General features: G+C 43.7%; 1 protein-coding gene across 4 annotated transcripts in view; it reads right to left on the reverse strand.

Moving 5' to 3' along the window:
- mki67 (marker of proliferation Ki-67) overlaps nucleotides 1-23,652 on the reverse strand; it is a 56,800-nt gene extending 33,148 nt beyond the window's left edge. For 2 of the 4 annotated variants that reach the window (XM_072479186.1, XM_072479184.1), the window contains exons 1-6: nucleotides 23,455-23,651; nucleotides 12,743-12,854; nucleotides 12,565-12,646; nucleotides 12,358-12,473; nucleotides 10,867-10,951; nucleotides 820-901 (exon numbers count right to left, since the gene is read on the reverse strand). In XM_072479186.1, coding sequence (XP_072335287.1) covers nucleotides 820-901; nucleotides 10,867-10,951; nucleotides 12,358-12,473; nucleotides 12,565-12,646; nucleotides 12,743-12,834 — 457 coding nt within the window. In that variant the 5' untranslated portion in view covers nucleotides 12,835-12,854; nucleotides 23,455-23,651. Of the gene's footprint in view, nucleotides 1-819; nucleotides 902-10,866; nucleotides 10,952-12,357; nucleotides 12,474-12,564; nucleotides 12,647-12,742; nucleotides 12,855-23,454 lie in introns of all 4 variants that reach the window. The other 2 variants (XM_072479187.1, XM_072479188.1) reach the window with 2 other exon arrangements.
- Between the last annotated feature and the right edge of the window lie 2,880 nt (nucleotides 23,653-26,532).

Raw genomic sequence — 26,532 nt, forward strand, 5'->3', positions numbered from 1 at the left:
GGAGAATCAGCCAGCACCTGGCATGTATGACACATTTCTGACTTTGTTCACCTAGCTTGCGGCACTCGCTTGGCAAACACAGCACATGATTTTTCTGACGCACTACAGATAGGGAAGGTTTGTGAATAGATTAGATATCAGGAACGATAAGGTATAAAAGGCTGAGCAAACTCTGGGCACTTTTCAAGCAACAATCTCCAGTAGAGTATTTTCAAGATGATAAATGATTTCGAGTAAACTGAAAAAACTTTCCAATTGTTATATCCATATGTTGGGAGTGATTGGACCAGGGAAATGACACTTCAGGAGAAAAATGGGAAATTAGAGGAAATAAATTGAGGCTTTATGAATATGAACTGCTTTCATCTAAGTAACCATCACATTTCAAAAGGTTGCAACAAAATGGATATAGCAAACACAGGGGAAAAGAGAGCAGAAATTGAATTAGTACACAACTAGCACCAGTGCAGATGCAAGTTGCCAAACAAACTTCAATGCTGTTAATTTAACTTTTCTAGAAAGCATTAAAATGGGATCACTGTGCCATCCCCACCCAAAAAAAAATTCTGACTTGGATACATAACTGGTATTATTTCCATTGCTGTTGGGTTAAAATCTTAAACTCCTTCTCATAACAGTACTGTGGAGCACCATTGCAATGAATACTGCAGCCGTTATGGATGGTCAATTGCCAGTGAGGCCCACACCCTGAGAAAGTTTTACAAGCAGATCAGAGATTGCAAAGTCTATATGCAAAGCATATAGTTCAAACTCATAAATTGAGCTTTTTAAAATATATATAATACAAGAAATACCAACCAGATGTACGTCCACTTGCAGACCTACGAGTATTACCAGAAGGTTGTGAACCATCATCTACTCCCTGTTGAACATGAAGAACCTGTTAATTGAAACATTATCACATTAAGGAAGGAACAGTTAAGAGTATAGCCAAAATTGTGAGGCTTTGTCAAACTTTAGGAGGTTAATATCTGAGTAGAGGTGCCCAGGAATAGGCAAATTAAAGCACTGACATTCATAAAGGTTGATAAGCTTCAATTCCACATATAATAATGGAACCTTCAGGGGCAAATCTAATTTTATGTACAATAATCTAATAAATGTCTATGAGCGTGACTCAAGAAGGAGAGGGCCCTGCTTGAACAATGAGAACTTACTGAAATAAAAGACAAGCAGAGTGCAGAAAGCCTCGAATCTCTGCCCAAATTGTGAAACAGCACTGACAAAATTGATGAATTCAGGGTAAATCTTATTAGCAGAAAATACTGGACAATCTTAATAGGTCTGACAGCATCTGTGGAGAGAGAAGGGAGCCAACATTTAGAGTCTCGGTGACTGTCAACTTTGGCATAGTCATCCAGACTCTAAATGTTGGCTCCCTTCTCTCTCAATAGATGCAGTCAGACCTGCTGAGATTGTCCAATATTTTCTGTTTCTGTTTCAGATTCCAGTATCTACAGTAATTTGCTTAAATCTTGATAATGATATATTTTTTAAATTAACGAACTAAAGGACTCTGGTTAGAAAAGTAATGTCAGGGAGGGAAGATAGCATTGAGCAGGGCTTCCAGCGCTCATTTCTTATTTCAAAGCCACTAAACTTTCTCATTTATTATAAGTTTATCTAAGTTAATCAAATTTGCAATCTCGGTGTCTATAAAATCCAAGGACACAATTCAGACGCTATAGAACAAGCTAAGCAAAGGAAAAATATATTTAACAGATAGGTGTACAGTAATATACAGGAAGGAAGAAACGAAAACCAAATTACATATATTAATTTGCTTCCACAAACTCATGTTAAACAGCAATCAAACAATGGGTGTATTTGGAATTATAGCAATTTTATAAGTCAAAACGTCCACAATCAAGCTGGTGATTTTGACAGTTAAAAAACAGGTATACAGGTTTACATTAACAGAGTGCTCTCACTGTCATAGGTAGAGATCAAAATTTTAAAAACCTAAATATTTTATCAATTGCTCAAAGAGCAAACATCCATTCTGAGCAGCCATGACATCGGGGAAAATGGCAAGTAAAGATAGCCATGGTAGAAGACAGTTCAGAACGTTGGTAAAAGATACAGCGTGCTGGAATCTGTTTGGGCATACAAACGGGGCGGGGTGGAATTATTCTCCAGAATCTACATTATCTCAAGCACCTAAAAAAATTCTGTTGCATCCCAAAATAACCTATTAAGATTGAATTGGACTTCATACTATAATTCATCCACTGTTGCTTCACAGCACTACGGTCCTATGGTCTATGCCCGGCTTGGATCACTGTCTGTGCGGTCTCCCTGTGTCTGCGTGGGTTTCCTCCGGGTGCTCCAGTTTTCTCCCACAAGTCCGGAAAGACATGCTGTTAGGTGAATTGGACATTCTGAATTCTCCCTCTGTGTACCCGAACAGGCGCCGGAATGTGGCGACTCGGGGCTTTTCACAGTAACCTCATTGCAATGTTAATGTAAGCATACTTGTGACAATAAAGATCATTATTATTATTAGCGGACACATGCCACAACCCAACCTGATGTGGAGTACTGTAAATTAGTGATTAGGAAATTCAAGGAAGACCACATCGAGTTTCATATAAAATGCTGAACCATTTCTCTAAATGGACTCTCCATTATTGAATCATCAATTATTGGAAATATAGCAGAAACAAATCTTTTTCTCAATAGGCCTAGAAGACAATGATTAGAAATCATGCTGCAGCCATACAAAGCACTGGTTAGACCACACCGGCAGCATGATGTTCAGTTCTGAGCACCATACCTTAGGAAGGCTTTATTTGTCTTGGTAGGAGGTGGAAAAATCATTCATCAGAGCATTCAATATCGGCCCTGCTCTTGTAACATGTTATTAAGTTTTTTGTCAATTATATTACCCTGGATAAAGGTTGGAGGGGGTATTTGCAATTATGGTGTTATAGAGGTTCATGCGGAAAGAGCGGTACTTTCCTTGGTAAAACACATCATTAATCTGGTGCTTATGTAACATTACCCTATAACGTGTCAACCAAACAGTGGATGCTGGACAATTTAGGGTTTAACAGACGGAGGCTAATACCGCTAGCACGGAGTCCGAAGTATATGCCCACACCTGGCCTGAGTTACATCGTCACACTCAGACTTAAAACTCATTTATGGGAATAAACAGGATACCAATGTTCAGCCGGGGTGATTCGCTCAAGATCCATTACCCCCTGGACACTCTGATCTGACCAGCTATTAGCCCATTACAGACTGATGGTCTCTTTTGTCTGTAAATTGGAGGTTAATTGCATATTCCTAGCATGGTCCTGTTCTTTTGTGTAAACGGGAGTGGGCAATCAAAAGCCCATTGCATGAGGAGTTCCAAGTCTGGGCACCCCAGGACATAACCATTGTTTCAGGGGCTGAGCGGAGCTCAAAGGGAGAAAAGAATCGTGTTCGAACAGATGAAGGGAAGAGGATTTGGAAAGCAACCGGGAGAGGTTACGATAAGCTGCCAAAGAAACCTGCTTTCGAAAGGGAGTCTGATAGTGCTACTCTAACAACAGGAATATATTCTGTAAATGAAAGCATCATTGTGGCCTGGCTGCCTAAGTGGAGTTGAGAGCTGTATGTTCATTTCACGGGATGATTAATGGGAAAACGTGTGCTAGGATTAAGAGATACATACAGGGTGTTTTTGCTTGGTTTGAAGTTTAAAATTTGAAATAATGTTTTAATAATGTTTTGTTTGTAAATATAACCTCACTCTCTTTTTTTATGCAATCAGTCCTGGAGCGAATCGATCTTTTCACACAACCTTAAAAATTAAACAACGCTGCAGCTCTGGCCCAGTATCTCAGCCACTGTTGGGATCTGACCAGGTGTCCATAATAGTCCCGGTCGTGTTTGATGAAAATATTGCGGACAACTGGACCAAGTTTGAACGGGAGTGATGGTTCCGGGGACCCATTTTTACCAACTGGCCAACCTTCGGGACCCATGCCGGCCGACCATCGCGACCCACGCCAGCCAACCATCTCGGCCCACGCCGGCCGATCTTCGCGACCCACCATTTTCTCTTACCTTGTTTGCTGCTGACAAAATGGAGCAACCACAATCGCACCCAAAGCACATTATGGTGACGTTTGGGGGCCGTGACCCGCTCTCGGCCTCCCTCAGGCAGGAAGATTACATAGAATTTTTGTTTAAATCGTCTGCATCTCTGATTGCGCAAATTTGCAGTCTTCAGCTTTTTATTTATTTTTTGTAAATTGTAACAATGTTGTTGCATGGCATGTTTAATCAAAGAGGCCAAAGCCCATGTCATTGTCAGACTCTTCAGATTATTCTCTTCCTTTTTCTCTTCAGCAGCAACAGAGGCAGCGGTGGAAACAACTGCTGCAGCAGCTGGGGCACGATGACCAGCACCAACATTGCAGATTAGACTATTGATGTCAACATTAGCCAATGCCTTGGCAAACAGACTAGGCCAGAAGGGCACAATGGTCACACCAGCTGCTTTAATCAGGGCATTGAGTTTGTCTTCGATGACAGTGACCTCATCGTCGTGCAGGATGAGCACGCTTAGATACAGGGGAGTTCCGAGGTGGCTCTGGGTCTCTGCTGGTAGGTCCGATGCTGCTCGTCGCCGGGGGGTACTCGGCCTTAGCTTCGGTCAGAAGAACCGAGCAGAGCGAGTAGCAGCCGGGTTTTAACAATGCCGGCTGCGCGCGGCCTTACCATATAAAAGAAATGTGGCCGTACTGTGCATGCGTGCCCAATTATCGGTGCGCATGCGCAAAGCTTTGCGCACCGATGATCGGGCACGCATGCGCAGTGCGGCCGCATTTGTTTTTTGTATGTTCGTGGCCATTTTGAAGGTTGCTCCCCGACCCTCCTGACACCCAACCGCGGGTCGCGCCCCAGACTTTGACAATGCCTGGTGTAATGTATTGCCCAGCCAAATGTTAAGGAACTAGACCATACGCAGCACCAAACCCCAATAGCCAGGTGGACCTTGTGGCCTATAGCAGAGAAACCATTCAAACGGTGCTGGTAGTTACAAAATCACTAGTTTTAGTGTGACTATCATGTTATCTCTATTAATGTGTTCTTAAGCATTTTCTGCCAAAATTGATGAAAGCCATTTTAACAGAACAAAACTAGTATTATTAGAAACCAGCCAGATTAGTCAAGTAGACAGCATTAATTGTGGGACAATTAAAGAATAAGAGATTCTTAGTAGATATGTTAGAAAGGTTGGAAATGTAATTAGGAACAAAGATGTTTATAACTTTTATAAATATGTTAACACTTGATTATTAATACAGACTGTGCTGTGAGAAAAAGATTATTGTGCATTTCTCAGCACACAGAATAGAGATAACATGAATGTTAATCTTGAGGACTGAATAAGCCCTGTTTTAAGGAACTTCAACTCCCAAATTATAAAGTTATGTTGACCAATCATTGGTCGAGACCCAGCCTACCTAAAGACATGAGATATAGCTTGCGAAGTAGCATAGTCTTAAAATGGAGACAACATGCATAATTAGCCAAATGGGCTTATTCTTGTTTCATCATTGACAAGGTATAGTCCAATTGACTATTTTCCCAACAATTGGCTATGGTGGACGTTCAATATTTTAAGGTATAAGAAAGGGGCCTCAAGAAGCCATTTTGGGTAAGGACAGAGAGGCTGTGAATTGTAGAGGGAGATGTAAAGAGAAGATGTGCGTAGCAAGGGATATTTACAGAAGGCAGATAAGAGAGGTAGAAACAGTGATGTTTATGGAGAGGTGCTGAGGGCTGTATTCAATGTTATCACTTCATGACTTGGTCTGAGAAGGGTGGTGAGGAGTTTGCTCAATTTCTCTGCATGCTGTTAATTTGTGCTAATTGTTTTTAATTCACACTAATTTTGATATTTCTGACTAGTTACCTTTTTTTTTAGCTCAAACTTCCCGCAATGGATAGTCACAGCAAAGATCAATGGTATGGTCAGAATATGCATGGACCCAGTTCATTTAAACAAGGCGATGCTCAGACCTGATCATCCTATAAAGACAGTGGCACAGGTAATAGCAGACATACCCAATAAAGGTTTTCAGAACTTGGACGTGAAATACAGGTTCTGGCATGATCCTGCTGGATGAAGAATCTTCATGTCTCCAATCGGCAAATATAATTTTGTTTGTACGCTCCATGGGATTTTCACTGGCAGCAAAGTTGCATTGGAGCAAATCTTTACAGGCCAACCTTGCAAATCATTGTTAATGACTTCCTGCTCTGGGGTCGTACTATTCATGAGCATGATGCACGTCTTTGTTTCATCATAGACAGAATCAGAACCATACAGCTGAAGCTCAAGTCTGCTAAATGCAGATTCAGGGTCAACCAAGTTCCCTAAGTGGGTCATTTACTCTCAGCCAATGACATGAAGCCAGATCCAGACAAGAAAACAGCTATATGACAGGTGGCCATCCCAGTGAACAAGCACGCTTTACAGCGCATCCTTGGTATGGCAAATGAGTTTTGCAAGCTCATCCCTTGTGACAATGAAGTCACTGTGCCTCTTCACGAGCTCCTCCTGCAAGATGCTGAACGGTTTTGGCAGGAGTAATATACAGCTGTGTTCCATGGACTCAAACAGGCACTCTCAGCCCCACCGGTGCTGCAAGTTTGACTCCCATATCAGCAGGTGCATTCCAGCACCAACCTGGCACAATCTACATCCAGAATGGCAGACCAATAGCCTTTATATCAAGAGTCCTCACTGAAAGTGAGACCCACAATGCTCAAGTCAGAAAGAAACTCCTCGCTCTAGTCTCCACGCGTCAGAAACTTTGTGACTTCATACATGATCGTCCTGCAACTGTTGTAATTGATCGCCAGCCACTCATCGCCATCTTCAAAAAAACACTGATACTCTTTTGAGCCTTCCTACCCACTACAGATCAGGCAGATCGTGAGGATACTGCCATCATGACAATGGGGCGGCACGGTGACACATTTACTACTGCTGCTTCATGGGGCCGAGGACCAGGGTTCGTTCCCAGTCCAGATCACACTGTGCAGTTTGCACATTCTCCCCGTGTCTGCGCAGGATACGTGGATTGGCCATGCTAAATTGCTCCTTAATTGGAATTTTTTTTAATTTAAAAAAAAAAACTTCAATGACAATAGAGGTTTTATTCTCTCAAACTCAGGGAACTCAAAGATGTCTTACAGGTAGACAACTGCACAATATCATATGGGGCTGGCCCGAGTCCTCAAGGGAGCTTCCTCACGAGCTCCACACATTCTTAGCCAGAGATGAACTAACCATACAGGACAGACTGATAGTCATTCCTACTTCTCATCGTTGTACTATACCCAGCAACTTCATCAGGTGCACCCTCGGTTGCAAACAACAGGATACAGGGCCGCGGAATCAGTATGCAGAGTCTGCACGTTCTCCCCATATCTGCATGGGTTTTCGCCGGGCGCTCGTTTCCTCCCACAAGTCGCGAAAGACATGCTTGTTAGGTGAATTGGAAATTCTGAATTCCCCCTCAGTGTACGTGACAGTCCCAGGAGTGCGGCAACTTGGGAATTTTCACAGTAACTTTATTGCAGTGTAAATGAAAACCTGATTATTATTATTGCCCCTCCATATACACTGACATAGAGATGAGTCTCCAGATTTGCACCATGTAATGCACTCAAATGGTATCAAACAAAAAGAACCACTGCACCTACACGAGGTCCCGGATCTCCCATAGTCATTCATGGTAGCTGACATTTTTAAATGGAATGATAAATAACATTTAGGTCTTAGTTGACTTGTATTCCGGGTGGCTTGAGTTAGACTACCTGCCAAACATGACGAGTAAGTCATCATCACCCTCAAGAAACATGCCATACATGGCATCCCTGAGACTCATGACAGGCAACGCTTGCCAATTCGTCCCCAATGAATTGAGAAACTTTGCACACTCATAGGGCTTACAGCACATCACCAGCGGCCTCCTATATCCACATTCCAACAGCTTGGTGGAACAAGCGGAACTCTCAGCTAAGCATATTCTTCCGGCGCAGACAAGTCTCTGGTATCACAGATTACTATGCTACATTTCTCAGCCTGCAAAATATGCCATAACAGGGTCTGCCCTCATCAGCACAGGGAAGGGAGTGGGCCTAGATAGAGTGCTCTTTAAGAGGGTTGTGCAGACTCCACGGGCAATAAATTCCTCCTTCTGCGCTGTAGGAATTCTATAGCTCCAAGTGAAACCCTATTAATGCACAACACCTTGCAAATAATTTAACAATTAACATATAATTAACACTATTAACCTAGGGCAGCACATTGGTGCAGTGGTTAGCACTGCCTCATGACATAGAGGTCCCTGGTTCGATCCTGGCTCTGGGTCACGATCCGTATGGAGTTTGCACATTCTGCGCGTGTTTGCGTGGGTTTTGCCCCCACAACCCAAAGATGTGCAGGGTACATGGATTGGTCACGCTAAATTGCCTCTTAATTGGAAGAAATGAATTGGGTACTCTAAATTTATAAATAAAAGAAAACACTATTAAACCATCATCCCCCGAGCTCACCGACCCCAAAATAGCTTTTTTTCGAGCAATGCCTCAATTTTATAATTCTCATTGTTGTCTCCTCCCTAACTCTAATTTCAGTTTCACACGCCTGAGTATTTGCAAAACATCTGATTTTAATTGCTCAATCAAAGGCGATGGTGACTTTCAGCTCCCTAGGTCCCCATGTTCTTGAATGCCCTCACCGAACATTATCCTCCCTATCTCTTTTAATATACTCCTTAAATCCTTCTTCCTTCACCACGCTTTTGGTCATCTGCCTGAATATTGCCGTATCTGGTTTGGTGTAAATGTTTTCTTTATAATGCTCCAGTGAAGTGCCTTGGGACACTAATTATATTGAAGGCACTACATAAATTCAAGTTATTTTTGTTGAAGTGAACAAAACTAGCTAGGCATGGACAAGGTTTGTTCTTAACTTTGGTTATGGAAATGCTTAGCTCAAACTGTTCGGTAAACTAATAGCCTTGCGCATCACTTTATATTACGCTATGCCTGATGCTGCTCCCGGTATACTCGTTTGTATTTCCAGTTAGTCAGGGATGATCTTCTGGCTCAATGAAGGTCGAGGGTGTGATGAATCAGGTCTTGAGTTTATCATGAATAGCACCTCATGGACACCAAGATTTTATTACTCCCAAGAGCTGCAGTCTTATTATACGGACACGGTCCTCACTGTTAAGACAAGACCATTTGTGTGGTGATCATTCCCACCAATGCTATGACGGACAGATGTCTGTGCCAGACATGTTGGCATAAGGTGAAACAGATTGTTACCCTTTGTTGGTTCCCTGGCACGGACCTAGTCTGGCCGGTACTTCCATGCCTCAGCCAGCAGTTGTATTACCAAGCCAAACTTACTGGGAAACACTCAAATCCCCATTTTTAATTTTATGTGCACTTAGTTGTTTCAATTTTCACTCTACTAGTCTTCTGCATGGAGAAATAGGGATATGTCAAAAGAGGTGGGACAATAGATGGCACTCAGGTTTCATAGATCTTGTTTAACATGGAATTATGGGACCTCATGAGGATGTTAAATTTCTACCACAGGACTGGTTGCAAGTAGGTCAAACTTGGTGGGGGTAGCAGGTTCCCTTATTTAAGGGTTAGCAGACAGATTGGTTTTTGACAACAATCCTGCAACTTTCAGTGATCTTGCTGGTGCTGCACTGTACCAATTTCTCTCACTTTCACAACTTGCAACGGCAGTGCTGAATTCTCACCTCTTGGCTTGTGAGACATTAAAGTAAATATACTGCATAGATAAGTAGTTTAATATATTAATATTGGGAATGGGACCAAGATTATTCTTTTGATACCTAGCAACTACCATAAATGTTATATATTACTCATTCATTTGCCTATTCACATTTCTGTCAATAAATTTATTTGATAGTTTAAAACTAAAAAGGAGGTCTGATGTGATTACCACTTACTGAGGCCAGAATATTCCTGCTGATGCAGATTTATTGCACTCATTCAAATATCAAAAGGATTTTTCTGTTCATTATCTGTTATGCTGCTGAAAAGTTATCTACACAGATTCAAAGTCCCATGGACTCAACTATGAAGCAGTTCTAAAATACGAAAGTAGTAATATTTATAGTAAATGTAGAATTAACAGATCAGAGGATAATTGGTCGTGATCCACAGGCAGCTACTTGCTACAGACATTGTGGCCACTGGCGAGAGCAATCTTCAGCAGTCTTTATACTATTCAATGTCATTGACCTGAGTCGACAACTGATTTCAGCAATAACAGATGAGATTCTTAAAATTTCTCACTTGTATCACCTGTCATCCAGTGATCAAGCAGCATTGATTATGTCAATGAATTCATACTGGTTCATAGGCTGACCAAGCCTAGCAGCAATTAATGGGTCACATTTCAAGAGATACTTTTCCTAGAGAGCTTTCCAGTGCAAAAGGCCCCAAAGTGGAGGATTTTTAACCCCTTCTCCATATAAAGACAATCAATACAACTAGTAATCATTTCTCCAATTCACAATTTCAACAGTCTAAATTGGGGTAGCAAGAACAAAATGCACTTCCAATTTTTCCTTCCTATGGATTACAGAAAGAGGCCAATCCATCTTAAGGAAATCTGAAATAGTCAATACTTATACACATTAACATTATAATAGTTCATACAGAAATGAGAGCAAAAGAGTACCAACAAAGTATTGCAAAGATTGAAACTGATACATTCTGGTTTCTCCCCAGCTCCCCCCCCCCCCCCCCATCCAACTACATAAAGACACAGTTACATACTTGTAGAGTTTCATTCTTCAGGCTTGACAAACTCCGTCTTTTTCTGGGGCTAGTGTTGTGGACTGAATCCAAAGGATATTCAAACCTAACGCCAAAAAGGAAAAAAAAAGACCTTAACACCCAGAAATTTTGCCACATTAAAGTGAGCAACTGTTCCTATCACACGTATTTATAGAAGTTGTAGATGAATAAACAGAATGAGCATGACTTCATCCACATGGTTCACCCAAACTTCTATTCCACGATTTAAGTTCTGATTATATATTAAAACATCCAGTTGATATCAACTGCCAAAAAATATATACACACTGACAATCAAGAAATATATCAACACAACATGCACTTTGCATATAAAGTGAGCCTCTCATGGCAAGCCAACTAAAGGAATAGTCGAGACAGATTGAGGAACTTTGATGAAAAGATTCAGCAAGTGTAGTAATTTGAATGGGAGGTCAAGGGTTTATTGTTCGTGCCCGGAGGAAGGGTATGTACACATAGAGCGGATATGTACACATAGTGCAAATATCAAAAAGACAGGGCGAGTGTGGGAGCATGTTGCAGGTGCAGATTGGGATGAAGTCATGGATTTGTCATGCAAGGATGAGGATTTTGAAATTGTTATGTTAGCGTCAGTAATCAGGCCAGAATATAGGTGGAAGAGTTGTAGCAAACTGGAGTTTATGAAGAGCGAGGTGCAACCCCAGAAAAGTACAGACTAGAAAAAAAAAAGAGTAAGATAACAAATGCACGGATAAGAGCAAGATTGGGGCCAGGAAAGATTGAAAGTAATACGGAAGCCTAACTATAGTTCAAATAAGAGATAAAACGATTTGATAGATGTAAGTCTCAAAGTTAAAAAAGTTGACGCAAGTCATTTGACCCATTACACCTGCAACCCAGTTGTGCGTGGCAGAGTTAAACGTAGACCCATTTCAACTGCAGAGTGATAAAAAAAACAATTTTTTGAAGTATTTTTATGAACAAATCTAGGATTATTTTGCTTCCAAAGTACTGCCCATTTTAATAGACGATATTTTCAGTTGCTGGGTGAACTTCTTTATGTTGTGCTGTTAATATAGTCAACATCCAATGCCACTTCAAAAAGCAGAAATGAACACTAATCAGAAGAGCTTAAGAGCGTTATTCATGAAGCTCATTATATTTTCCAAATAAAACGTCCTGTCTCATCCCAATTGTCATTTTTGCAATGGCATTGATTATCAAGCATTTAAGAGTCAACCACATTGCTATGGGTTTGGCCAGACCAAGTAAGGATGTAAGATTTCCTTCCATAAAGGACATTAGTGAACCGGGTGGGTTTTTACGACATTCAATAATGTTTTCATGATCATCATTAGACTTTCAATTCCAGATTTTTATTAAATTCAAATTCTGCCCTGGTGGGATTCAAACCCAGGTCCCCACAGTATTACCCTACATCTCTGGATTATTAGTCCAGTGAAAATACCACAACGCCACTGCACCTCTTACCTGAAAGATCGATCAATAATGGTGAACACGTCACGATGCTTTAGACGTTCAGATTGAAGTACAACTTTGCTATTCAAACGTGTTCGATTCACTTCACTCAAATTAATTAAAATTACCTGTAAAGCAAAACGTAACATATCTAAGAGGTAGGTGAAAAATTCTACGCTAAAGGAATTAAAGTCAAATAACTAAAACATTAAAAATTACCTCATTATTTTCATTCACTTCAAGCTTACAATGTTCTTTCGAAACATGAGGCAATTGGATACGGATGTCACAGTCAGTTTTCCTATAGATACCAAATCACACATTAAATAAAAACATTTATTTAATTTGTAGGACAGTTATATTTGGAAACATAGATGCAGAACAGCAGCATCCTTACCTTCCAAACAAGCATGAAGATGATGTCAACGGAAAATTATATCCATCTGCTCCAGTACGCTTGATAACTATAATTTTACCATAGAGCGGCATTTTCCAAGACAATTTCTTACCTGAAAACAGAGGTACTCAATACTGAAACTTTGTACCATGAAATATTTCTATACTCATCATTTTAAACAACACTTTTCCAAAGTATTTAAACCATGCATTGCATTTTTGTTCTGAAGATCCCCTTCAAGAAATTTAGCACTCAGGATTTAGGCCAAGAATATTTAACTCAGTGATATCAGCAACTTTCAGAATGATTGCATACATGCACACAGCATTATCCTGTATGGCTAACATAAACTACACATTTTTGTTAGGAATATTATTGAAATAAAAAAATGAAATCTTCAAACTATAGCAAATGTATTACCCTGTATGGCTTAAACATTAACTATACATTTTTGTTAGAGATATATTGAAAAACACAAATGAAATCTTCATACTATATAAAATTTCAAGAAAGATGCAACAATTTTAACCACTCTGTGGTCCAAAGTGTCACCAAAATGCATGGATTTCAAATATGGTCCAAGTTCTGAAAAAAATTGCTGGTAGCTGCCATTCTCTTGTCTGAGTTATCTTAAAGATACACTGAAACTATAATCCAATGCAAATTCAAATGAAGATTAAATTAACTACATGGTGATTAATGACACCAAGTTAAATGCCAGCCTGAAATGTGTTCCGGCAGCACTGGTGAAATTTCTTATAAAACCAACTGAACAAATTTTGACATCCCCCGCTAAACATCACAGGATAGGAGATATGGCCCAAATAAAATATAATACGTGTATTTGGGAGGATGAGGCAGCAGAGATAACTAACCAACTGATACACTTTGTTTGTAGAAAGTCCAGGGTTCAAGAGGTAACCCACAAACCTGCAATACCAAATTTGGCTTCTTCATTCCAATGGCAGGTTTATAATTCAAGTAGGCAAGGTAAATTTAGCATAAATGCAAGAAGCCCACTAACAGATATCGAAAACCAAATCAAACACGTGATGGCCGAGTACTGCAGATACTTAAACAAGAAACACTGGAAACACCCTGTAAACCAGGCAGCATTTGTGGAGACAGAAATAGAGGTTAAAGATTCAGTTTAAGACAACCTTTCGTTAGAATGGAAAAGCAGTTTTACACTGTATTTAACCATGCTGCATCTGAGCTACAGGACAAAGTAGAAAATTGCTGAGATAGGTTTTGTACGCACACGACAGGATGAATCAAATCTGGCTGATTGCTGTACCACCAGTCTACAGTACTCCCAATCAAAGTGATGGAAGGAGCCATTAATAGCGCTATCAAATGACATTTACTCATCAGCAACCTGCTCATTAATCTTCAATTTGGGTTCCACCAGGATTACTCTGCTTCAGACTTCATTAGTATTGGTCCAAACAGACAAAAAAGCTGAATTCCAGAGCAAGGCAAAAGCGACTGTCCTTAATATCAAGACAACATTAAATCAAAGGTGGCATCAAGCAGTTAATGAAAATTGAAGTCAATGGAATCAGGGAGAAAACTCTTCATTCGTTGGATTCACATCTAGCACAAAAGTAAACGGCTGTTGTGGCATTTATTGCTGTAGTTGTTTTTTTTTAAAGGAGTGTTCAATATCCAAACATCTACCTTGGAGCAGAAACTTAACCAAACCATGCAAATACTATAATAAAGAACAAAATACTATGTTGAGAAAAATACCGCTGATGCTGGAAATCTGAAATTTAAAAAGTGTTGGAAAAAACTCAGGAGATCTGGGGAGGCCAGGTAATACAACATTTAAAGAGGGCAGGAGAGATTAAATAATACAGATGTTACAGAACAAACGGCAAAAGAAGTAGTAATAGGGCAAATATCAAGGACAGTCGCTTTTGCCTTGCTCTGGAATTCAGCTCTTTTTACAGCAATGGGGTAAGAATTGGTTCACAGTAGGCAAATATTGATAGTGAGCGGAGGTGAAGGCTTGTTTGGTGGTGACAGCAGGCTGGAGATGGCAGAAATGGTGGAGGATTATCCTTTGAATGCAGAAGCTGGTGGGGTGGAAAGCGAGAACAATGGGTGTACTATCGCAGTCCTAGGAAAGTGGGAAATTGGTCAGACAGTTTAGGGCCATCAACCAGACTGGGGGACTTGAGGAAAAAGACATGGCATAAGCATCATTATAAGAACATAATAACTAAGAGAAGGAGTAGGCCATTTGGCACTTCGACCTGCTCTGCCAGTCAATAAAATCATGGCTGATCTTTTTGTGGACTCAGCTCTATCTATCTTTGGTTTAAAAACATTCAACGAGGTAGCCTCAACTGCTTCTCTGCGCAGGGAATTCCAGATTCACAACCCTTTGGGTGAAGAAGTTCCTTCTCAACTCAGTCCTAAATCTGCTTCTCCTTATTGGGTGGCTAGGCCCCCTAGTTCTAGTTTCACCCAACAGTGGAAACAATCTCCCTGCTTCTATCTTATCCATTCACTTCATAATTTTATGTTTCTATGATTCCCCCTCATTCTTCTAAATTCCAATGAGTTCTGTCCCAGCCTACTCAGTCTCTTTGCATATGTCAACCCTCCTCTGGAATCTCCTCTGCACCCCCTCCAGTGCCAGTACATCCTTTCTCAGTAAGGAGGCTAAAACTGTACACAGTACTCCAGGTGTGGCCTCGCCAGCATCCTCTACAGCTGCAACACAACCTCCCTGTTTTTAACCTCCATCCCTCTAGCAATGACAGATAAAATTCCATTTGCCTTAATTACATGCTGCACATGCAAACCAACTTTTTGTGATTCATGCACAAGGATACCCAGGTCCCCTGCACAGAAGCATGCTGTAACTTTTTTACCATTTAATAAATATTCCATTTTGCTGTTATTGCTACCAAAATGGATGACCTCACATTTACCAACATTGTATTCCATCTGCCAGACCCTTGTCCACTCACTTAAAACTATCTATATCCCTCTGTAGACTTTCAGTGTCCTCTGCACACTTTGCTCTACCACTCATACACTCGGTCCAACTCCAACACTCGGTCCAACTCCAACACTCGGTCCAACTCCAAATCATCTATGAAAATTGTAAACAATTGCAGTCCCAACACTGATTCCGAGGCACATCACTTGCCACTGATCGCCAACCAGAAAAACAACCATTCTCCCTCATTCTTTGCTTTCTGTTGGTTAACCAATCCTCTATCCATGCTAATATATAACCCATAACGCTGTGGATCTTTATCTTATGCAACAGCCTTTTGTGCAGCAACTTGTTGAATGCCTTCTGGAAATCTACATATACCACTTCCACCAGTCCCCCATTGTCCACTATGCTCATAATGTCCTCAAAGAATTCCACTAAATTAGTTAAACATGACCTGCCTTTCATGAACCCATGCTGTGCCTGCCCAATGGGACAATTTCTATCCAGGTGTCTCATTATTTCTTCCTTGATGATAGATTCAAGCATTTTCCCCACTACAAAGTTAAGCTAACCGGCCTATAGTTAGCCATCTTTCATCTACCTCCTTTTCTAAACGGTGGCGTCACATTTGCTGTTTTTCAATCTGCCAGAACCACCCGAGTCCAACGAATTTTAGTAAATGACCACAAGCGCATTTGCGTTTTCCCCCACCAGCTATTTTAGTACCATGGAATGCATTCCATCATGGCCAGGAGACTTGTCTACCTTTAGCCTTATTAGCTTGCCCAACATTACTTCCATCGTGATGATGATCGCTTCGAGGTTCTCACCTGCCATAGCGTCCTTACCATCAATTAAGTCCACTGTGAGGACCCGCACAAAATACCTGTTCAATGTCTCGGCCATTTCCTCATTCCCCATTAATAAATGCCCCAAAAGATCAATGTTTACCTTAGCCACTCTTTTGTTTTATATATTTGTAGAAACTTTTGCTATGTTTTATATTCTGAGCTAGTTGACTCTCATAATCTACCTTATTTTTCTTTATAACTTTTTCTGAGGACCTTTAAAGATCCTCTAGTTTCCCACTAATCTTTGCCACTTTGTATGCATTTTCTTTCAATTTGATACCCTTCTTTATTTCCTTAGATAACCATGGCTGATTATCCCTTTTCACTGGTATATACTTTTACTGAGCTTTGAAAGTCCTCCACTGTTCCACCAAAAAGTCTTTGCTCCCAGACTAACTTAGCCAACTCCTCCCTCATTCCATTGTAGTCTCCTTTGTTTAAGCACAAGACAATGGTATTAGATTTTACCTCCTCACCCTCCATCTATATTTTCAGTTCAACCACACTGTGTTCGCTCCTTCCTAACTATGAGATCATTAATTTTTCCTGTCGCATTACACAGACCAGGGGCGAGATTCTCCGACCCCCCGCCGGGTCGGAGAATCGTCGGGGGCTGGCGTGAATCCCGCCCCCGCCGGTTGCCGAATTCTCCGGCACCGGAGATTTGGTGGGGGCGGGAATCACGCCCCGCCGGTTGGCGGGCCCCCCCTGCGATTCTCCAGCCCGGGTGGGCTGAAGTCCCGCTGCTAGAATGCCTGTCCCGCCGGCGTGGATTAAACCACCTCTCTTACCGGCGGGAAAAGGAGGAGCGGGCGGGCTCCTGGGGCGCAGGGCAATCTGGCCTCGGGGGGTGCCCCCACGGTGGCCTGGCCCGCGATCGGGGCCCACCGATCCGCGTGCGGGCCTGTGCCCTGGGGGCACTCTTTTCCTTCTGCCTTCGCCACGGTCTCCACCATGGCGGAGGCGGAAGAGACTCCCTCCACAGCGCATGCGCGGGGATGCCGTGAGCGGCCGCTAACGCTCCCGCGCATGCGCCGCCCGGCAATGTCATTTCCGCGCCAGCTGGCGGGGCACCAAAGGCCTTTTCTGCCAGCTGGCGGGGCGGAAATCAGTCCGGCGTGGGCATAGCCCCTCAAGGTTAGGGCTCAGCCCCTCAAGATGCGGAGGAATCCGAACCTTTGGGGCAGCGCGATGCCGGACTGATTAGCGCCGTTTCTGACGCCGGTCATCGTGCCGATAACGGAGAATTTCGCCCCAGATCTTGGATAGATTGCTTCCTCATAGAATCCACTGTATATATGTTCAAGGAAACTATCGTGGATACATTCTATGAACCCCTCCTGAAGCCTGCCTTGACCAACCTGATTTAACCAATCGATATGTACATCAAAACCCCCCTTAATTGCCGTACCTTTTTTACATGCATCAGTTATTTCTGTGTTTATCTCCCATCCTGTTGTGATGTTTTAATTTTGCGGCCTATAAGACTATTCCAATTAGTGACCTTTCCTCCTTACTATTTCTAATTTCCACCCAAATGGATTCAATCTTTTTCTTAACTATCAGACCTACATCACCTCCCTTACCTCCCTGTCTGTCCTTCCGAATAGTTTTATTTAACTCTGTAATGTCTCTGTAATGGTCCATGTCTCTGTAATGGTCACTAAATCATACACATTCGCGATGATTTGTGACAACTCATTTACTTTGTTTTGAATGCTACGAGCATTCAGGTAAAGTGCCCTTATGCTAGTTTTTATACCTTTTTGAATCATAACACCTCCATTAATAACATCGCCCAAGTTCTTCCTTTTAACTTTTTCCATAATTTAACATGTTTGAAACAACCTCCCCACTTGCTAACCTGCTGCTTTGCTTCCCATTAACTATTATACTAACCGTAGTTTTACCCTTCCCCACTTGCTAGATTAAAGTCCTTGTGACCACTCTCTTTATATTTTTCACGAGGACACTGATTCCATATTGGTTCAGGTGAAGACCGTCCCAATGGTACAGATCTCTCCTGTGCCAATACCCATGAAATAGAACCCGTTTCCCGCACCATTCCTTTAACCATATAGTTACTTTCCTAATTTTTCCATCCCTATGCGAATTTTCATGTGGCTCGGGTAGTAATCCAGAGATTATAACCCTTGAAGGCCTGTTCTTTAATTTAGTTCCTATTGCCTGATAATCCTCCAACATGCCCTCATTCCTAGTCCTGCCTATGTGGTTTGTCCCAACGTGGACTACAACAACTGGATCTTCCCCCTCCAATATCCTTTCAAGGTCGGAATGCCGCCGGGTGGCGGCTTGGCTGGGGGACTTGTATGAATTTCTCCAGCTGAAGATTAAGTTCGCTCTGAGGGGTCAGAAGAGGGTTTTGAGGGGCGGTGGAGACAGTTCATGATCTTATTTGAGGAGCTGTTCATCACAAGAAGAGTCGGGAGGGAGGATTAAAAAGGGGAAAAGTGTACAAGCTATTGGCTATGTCTTGATGGACTGTGTATGTTTGGAATAAAATATGTATTTTTTGAAGAATCTAACTCGATCTTAAATGTGCCTCCACTATTGAGGAAGAGAATCCATAGATTAACAAACCTCTGAAAAGAGTTCTCCTTATCTAAAACAGAAAATACTGGACAAACGCAGCAGGTCTGACAGCACCTGTGGTGGGAAAAGGGAGCTAACGTTTTGAGTATGGATGGCTCTTTGCCAAAGCTTTGTCAGTAATATGCTTTTTTTCTTATCTTATTCTTAAATATGACCTCGGGCGAAATTTTCCGTATTCAGCACGATGTCCGCTGACCGGCGCAAATCAGTCCGGCATCATGCCGCCCCAAAGGTGCGGAATCCTCCGCATCTTGAGCGGCCGAGCCCCAACCTTGAGGGGCTAGGCCCGCGCCGGTCTGATTTCCGCCCCGCCAGCTGGCGGGAAAGGCCTTTGGTGCCCCGCCAGCTGGCGCGGAAATGACATTGCCGGGCGCCGCATGCGCGGGAGCGTTAGCTCACGGCATCCCCGCGCATGCGCAGTGGGGGGGGTCTCTTCCGCCTCCGCCATGGTGGAGACCATGGCGAAGGCGGAAGGGTGCCCCCACGGCACAGGCCCGCCCGCGGATCGGTGGGCCCCGATCGCGGGCCAGGCCACCGTGGGGGCACCCCCGGGGCCAGATTGCCCCGCGCCCCCCCCAGACCCCACCCGCGCCGCCTTGTCCCGCCGGGTTAATCCACGCCGGCGGGACAGGCATTCTAGCAGCGTGACTTCGGCCCATCCGGGCGGAGAATCGCCGGGGGGGGGGGCGGCAACCGGCGCGATTCCCGCCCCCGCCGAATCTCCGGTGCCGGAGAATCCCGCCCCTCATTTTTAAATTGTATCTCCTAGTTCTAGACTCTCCACAAGAAGAAGCAGCCTTTCAATCTCCAAGTCCCCTCAAGATCTTTTTCTTTCATTAAGATCACTGCTCATTCTTCTAAACTACAATGAATACAGTCCCAACCTTTACGCAAATAATCCCTTCATCCCAGAATCAGTCAAGTGAACATTTGCTGCACTGCTTCTAATGCAATTATATCCTTCTTTCTTAAATGGGAAACCAAAATGGAACATAGTATTCCATGTGATCTCACCAAAGTACTGGAGGAAAACATCTATTTTATATCCATTCCTCTTACAATTTTTTTCTTTTGAAATTATTTTTTTCCCCCCAATTAAGAGGAAATTTAGCATGGCCAACATACCTACCCCGCACACCTTTAGGGTTTGTGGGGGTGAGGCCCACGGACGCAGTGACCCAGGCCGGGATCGGAGCCGGATCCTCAACACCTTGAGGCAGCAGTGCTAACCACTGTGCCACCATGCCGCTCTCTATTCCCCTTACAATAACACCAGGTTAAAGTCCAACAGGTTTGTTTCAAATCACTAGCTTTTGGAGCACTGCTCCTTCCCTCAGGTGAATCCAAAGTGCTCCGAAAGCTCGTGATTTGAAACAAACCTGTTGGACTTTAACTTGGGGTGTTGTAAGACTTCTTACTGTGCTCACCCCAGTCCAACGCCGGCATCTCCATATCATGCCTTACAATAAGCAACTAAATTCCACTTGCCTTTCGAATCACTTGCTATACCTGCATACTAATGTTTCCTGATTCATGAAGCAACGCACCCAGATCCCTCTGTACTGCAGAGTTCTGCAATCTCTTTTTATTTAAATAATATGCTGTTTTCTATTCTTCCTGCCAACATGGACAAATTCACCTTTTACCACATTATGTGGAAATTTCTGCCCACTCACTTAAACCTATATCCCTTTGCAGACTCCGTACATCCTCCTCACAACTTATTCTCCAACTGATCTTTGTGTTATCAGCAAATTTAGCAACCATACATTGGGTCCATTAATCCAAGTCGTTGATATAGATTGTAATGTAACACTCCATTAGTTACATCCTGTCAATCCAAAGATAACCCACAGTCCTATTTCCTGCTGGTTAACTAATCCTGTATTCACGTTAATGTTACCTCCTCTATCGTGATCTAATTTTGACCTACTTTTTGATGTGGCACCATGTCAAATATCTTCCGAAATCCAAGTACGCTACATCGACAGGTATCTGCATTACATCTATAGGTTAGTCAAAGTAGCTTTAAAAAGTTAGTGGGCTTATAATAAATATTAGCAGATAGCCTATCCCCAGAAAGAAAGAAGTCGACGGAGGGATGGGATGTCTCGGAGATGAACCATGTGAAGGTGAGAACATGGTAGAAATTGGAAACAAGCCCGATTCATCTTCCCAGTTCCGGCCAGAGCCGGGAGGAACACCAATACAGTCAATGGTATACAGCACCGACAAGAGTGGAGTGCCCTTTTCAAGGGCAACTAGAAGTCTTACAACACCAGGCTAAAGTCCAACAGGTTTGTTCCTCAGTTGAATTCACCTTGGACTTTAACTTGGTGTTGTAAGACTTCTTACTGTGCCCACCCCAGTCTAACGCTGGCATCTCTAGATCAAGGGCAACTAAGGATGGGGAATAAATGTCGGTTCTGCCAGTGATGCGTACATCCCATGGATTAAAAATACAACAAGTGTTTGATGACAGTAGGTATACTTTGCCAAGTATTCACAACTTTATCTTTGAAATAAATCTAAAAACTAGAATCATAGAATTTACAGTGCAGGAGGCACTGGTCTATCGAGACTGCACCAGCCCTTGGAAAGAGCACCCTACTTAAGCCCAAGCTTCCACCCTATCCCCACAAAACCCTTTGGACACGAAGGGCTAATCCATTTAACCTGCACATCTTTGGACTGGGGGAGGAAAACAGAGCACCCGGAGGAAACCCACGGCAGACAAGGGGAGAAAGTGCAAACTCCACACAGTCACCCGAGGCCGGAATCGAACCCGAGACCCTGGAGCTGGGAAGAGGCAGTGCTACCCACTGTGCCATCCTAAATTAGGTATGAAAAATATTCTCAGTAGCTCATTGCTGCCAATAATTCTTACAACAAATAACCACATTTCACAAAAGATGTGCAATCTCCCCGCCGGCTAGATCTGTGTATCATGTTTTGGGAAGGTCCGCTGCATCTTTTGCCACGCAGATACTTGACAGGTCAGCACTGGGGCTTCCCTAGGATCATTGACCCCATAGGCAGAGGTTCTGCACACCAAAGAACCACCAGGGAAGGCGGTGGCTGCTGCTAGTGCTGCATTCACCTGAGACCCAGAAGGAGGTGAGTGATTGGGGTGGATGGGAGGCAGAGACACGTTTGCAGCAAGGTCAAGGGATGGCTCCTAGCAGGCCTCCCCTCTTGATACTGGGCCCCTTAATCGAGCATGGAATGCCTTTGAAGTAGGGAACCCCACCAAACTCATCTAGGGGGGGGGGGGGGGGGGGGCACAAGATTCCACTTACAGCTTTCATGTTAAGTTTATTCAATCAGCCCACATGATACCATAGTAATGTAAACTTTTCTACTGGCTCAAGTCAAAACATCTTATTCTTCTGCTGTTTGAGTCACCAGAAACTGACAGGACGTGTCTCACTTGCCTATCTTTCTTAGCCAACTCCTTATGGGAAGGAACACTGTAAATTGATAAAGCAGTATGACAAACTTTGCACATAACCATATGCATTAATATATCACCTTTAACATAGAGAAAAGTATTCCTAACAGCAGTATTCAACAAAATTGAGTACCAAGCCACATAAAATATTCGATATAGTGAGGTAGCCAAAAGCTTGGGCAAAGACGCAGCGAGATTTAAAGAAAACTCCAGATCTTTGGGCCAGAAGAGAAGAACCAACTTCCTTGTGTCAAGTTATTTTTATCATTAATTTACCGAGTTAACTTCACCCCCCACTCCGGGGCAGAATTTTTTTAAAGCGCGCGAGCGGGCGGCGGAGGGAAGGGACTGCAGCGCAAACAAGCGCTGGTCGGTAACGGCGCTGCCGAGAGGTCTTCCCACTGGGGAAGGAGGGCGGGCAGGTGCAGCATTGATCAGCGCCTTTCTTAAAAAGCGGGCTTCCCGCCCGGGCTGGGTCAAAGCGGGGGATCCAAAACAAACCAACGCTAAATTGTTCAGCCGCCTCAGTCTCGCCGATCTCCTTTAAATACTCGACCGATCGGTGCTTTAAAATTAATCAAACCGAAACCCCGCGTCGGGAAGAGAGAGAATGTCAAAAGAATGGGGCTTAACGTCAACGATTCTGGTAACTGTCAAACGACGGGAGATGTATATATTTTTCAACTGCAAAAGGTTGGGTCGGCAGCAGAAATTTTAAAAATGCAGACACACACAAATAAAACAAGCGCACGATGCGATCGCGTGGAACATCCAACCACCTGCAACGCTCGGGTCCATTCCCATACCCTTTGAACAGCCTTTACTGGCTGCAACTCACCTGGACACCACGTTTTAAATGTCCTTTCGGTCTATTCGGCTCGGATGCGATTGATTCTCTGTAACTTCGCCCTGAGCAGGGCCGGCCGATCCTCGGAGCTCCGGCAAGCGCCCCCCTCGGTCCCTGTGCGCGCGTCTCTCTCGCCCTCTGACAGTTATCCCGGCCCGCACCCCAACCGTCAACAAGCCCGCTCGTCCCAGCCGCGCCCACACCTCCCTCTACCCACCCCGTCCCCACTGCGGAACACAAAGAACTTTTCCAAAAATATATATATGTTTAAAACCTTTAAGACGCCGATTAAATCGACTGTCAGATATTTCCCTCCCAAAGTCCCCCTTTAAACTCGAGCGCGCCTCCCCCCCCCACTTCTCTCCAGCGGCGCGCGCGCCTTTCCTCCCCTTTTAAAATTCCGTTTTGAATTCCGGCGCCAAAGCAACCGATTGGCTGATCGTTCGCCGACGCGCACCAATCAGATTTAAACCTGCGCGCTGTGACTTGCGCTTGCGCGGTTCAGGCCAGCTGCCGGCAGGTGTTGTCCGACCCGCTCGAGGGAGGTTGTAGTTGCTGTGATTCACTTCACTTCACTTCACTGGCGGGCGATCTGAATGATCCTTCCCACCCACCTCCTCCCACCCAGCGCGTCCATGCCCAGGCCTCAGATCCAAATACTCACCTGACCATACTCACCTCTTCTTTCAGAATGAAAAGATGTGCTTCTAAAAACAAAACAACAGCATCAGAAAATGCTGGAAATCTGCGTTTCTCAGTTAAACTTCTTCAGTCCTTAAGACGTGGACAGGCATTATTAACACCCTCTGAAAGAGGAAAGATGCGTGCAAAAATCACACACACCTTGTTGTGGATCCCTACAATGTAGAAAGAGGCCATTGAGCCCATCGAGCCTGCACTGGCCCTCCCTCGCCCTATCCTCACAACCCCACATATTGATGATTGCCAGTCCACCTAACCGGCGCATCTTTTGGACTGGGAGGAAACCAGAGTACCTGGAGGAAACCCATGCAGACAATGGGGAAAATGTGTAATCAGGATAGGTAACCTCCTCCACAATAGTCCTCAACACTAGAATGTGTGCTAAGTCCTCTACTGTACTCTCTATACAATCATGACTGGCAAGATTTAACTCCAATTCGATCTATAAGTTTGTGGATCATACAACTGTGGTGGGTCATATCTCAAACAACACGAATCAGTCGACAGAAGGGAGGTAGATCACTTGGTTGCATGGTGTGCTAGAAAAACCTTTCTCCAAATGTCGACAAGACCAAAGAACTGATCATTGACTTCGGGAAGCGTGACACACACCCCTGTCTACGTCAATGGCTCCAAAGTATAGATGGTTGATAGGTTTAAGTTCCTGGGGGTCACCATCACCAACAGTCTGTCCTTATTGATGCAACAGTCAAGAAAGCCCAACAAGTCTCTACTTCCTACGGAAGCTAAAGAAATTCGGCATGTCTGCATCAACTCTCAAACTTCTACAGATGTGGCGTAGAGAGCATCCTATCCTGCTGCATCACAGCTTGGCATGGTAACTGCTCGGCCCAAGATCGCAAGAAACTGTAGAGTGTGGTGAACTCCGCCCAATACATCACACAAGCTCACCACCCTCCCATTGATTCTGTCTACACCTCCTGCTGCCTCAGAAAGGCAGACAGCATTGTCAGAGACCGCTCCCACCCAGGCTTTGCCCTCTTCCAGACCTTTCCATCAGGCAGAAGATACAGAAGGTTGAAGACTCACACATCCAGACATAGGAACAGTTTCTTCCCCACAGCTACTACTACAGGGCAGCACGGTAGCATTGTGGATAGCACAATTGCTTCACAGCTCCAGGGTCCCAGGTTCGATTCCGGCTTGGGTCACTGTCTGTGTGGAGTCTGCACATCCTCCCCGTGTGTGCGTGGGTTTCCTCCGGGTGCTCCGGTTTCCTCCCACAGTCCAAAGATGTGCAGGTTAGGTGGATTGGCCATGATAAATTGCCCATAGTGTTCAAAATTGCCCTTGGTGTTGGGTGGGGTTACTGGGTTATAGGGATAGGGTGGAAGTGTGGGCTTGGGTAGGGTGCTCTTTCCAAGAGCCGGTGTAGACTCGATGGGCCGAATGGCCTCCTTCTGCACTGTAAATTCTATGATTCTATATACTAGACTCCTCAACAACTCTCTCGGACTGATCTGTTCCCTGTCAGAACATTTCACGACGCCCTATGCTTCTCTTGCTCGTGTATTTGCTTTGTTTGGCCCTTGTTCCACATGGTAACCAATCGCTATTTGTCCATGTACTCTGTCGATTATTCTTTTTGTCTACTGTGTACGTTCTCTTAGCCACAGAAAAATACTTTTCACTGTACTTCGGCACATGTGAAAATCAATCAATCCACACAAGGCCAGAATCAAACCCGGCTCCCTGCCACTGTGAGGCAGCAGTGTTAACCACAATGCCATCATACCCCCCCCCCCCCCCCCCCCTAGGTATGAGGTAGAACTCAGTCTAATAAATAATGCTCATGTATTTACCTCATTGGACATGCCATTAAATTGATAGTGCTCTATGTAGGGGAAACGTTGAAGGAATTCTAACAGGAAATTCTAGCACTGACTGCTTTAACCTCAAAGTTCCATGGACCCTCCTAAGAGGATGGATTTCCTCCTGCTACTGATCCCATACCAGCATTTGGGGACAGTATATTTAAAATAGGCACCCAAGTGGTCAAAGACAAACAAATCCTTGACACTGACAAACCTTGTGAAGGCATTGACCAAAACGACTGTCTGATGTCAACAGATGCAGATGGTGGGGTTATTAGCTTTGAATGGCCTTTCAAAGCACGTACATAGAACATAGAACGATACAGTGCAGTACAGGCCCTTCGGTGTTGCTGACTCCTTAGGAGTAGCCATTTCAACTGCCCCATTATCCTCTTTTCTTCTGCTTTCCCATCCCAATTGCTTGTTGGGTTAACCATGCCAACCTCCTTCCGGTCCTGCACACTCTCCCCTCCCACTGCTGATACTGAGACCTTTGCTGGCAGATCAACAATTATTGCCCCTCTCTGCATCC

The sequence above is a fragment of the Scyliorhinus torazame genome, chromosome 16 (assembly GCF_047496885.1).
Source record: "Scyliorhinus torazame isolate Kashiwa2021f chromosome 16, sScyTor2.1, whole genome shotgun sequence".
NCBI classification, from domain to species: Eukaryota; Metazoa; Chordata; class Chondrichthyes; order Carcharhiniformes; family Scyliorhinidae; genus Scyliorhinus; species Scyliorhinus torazame.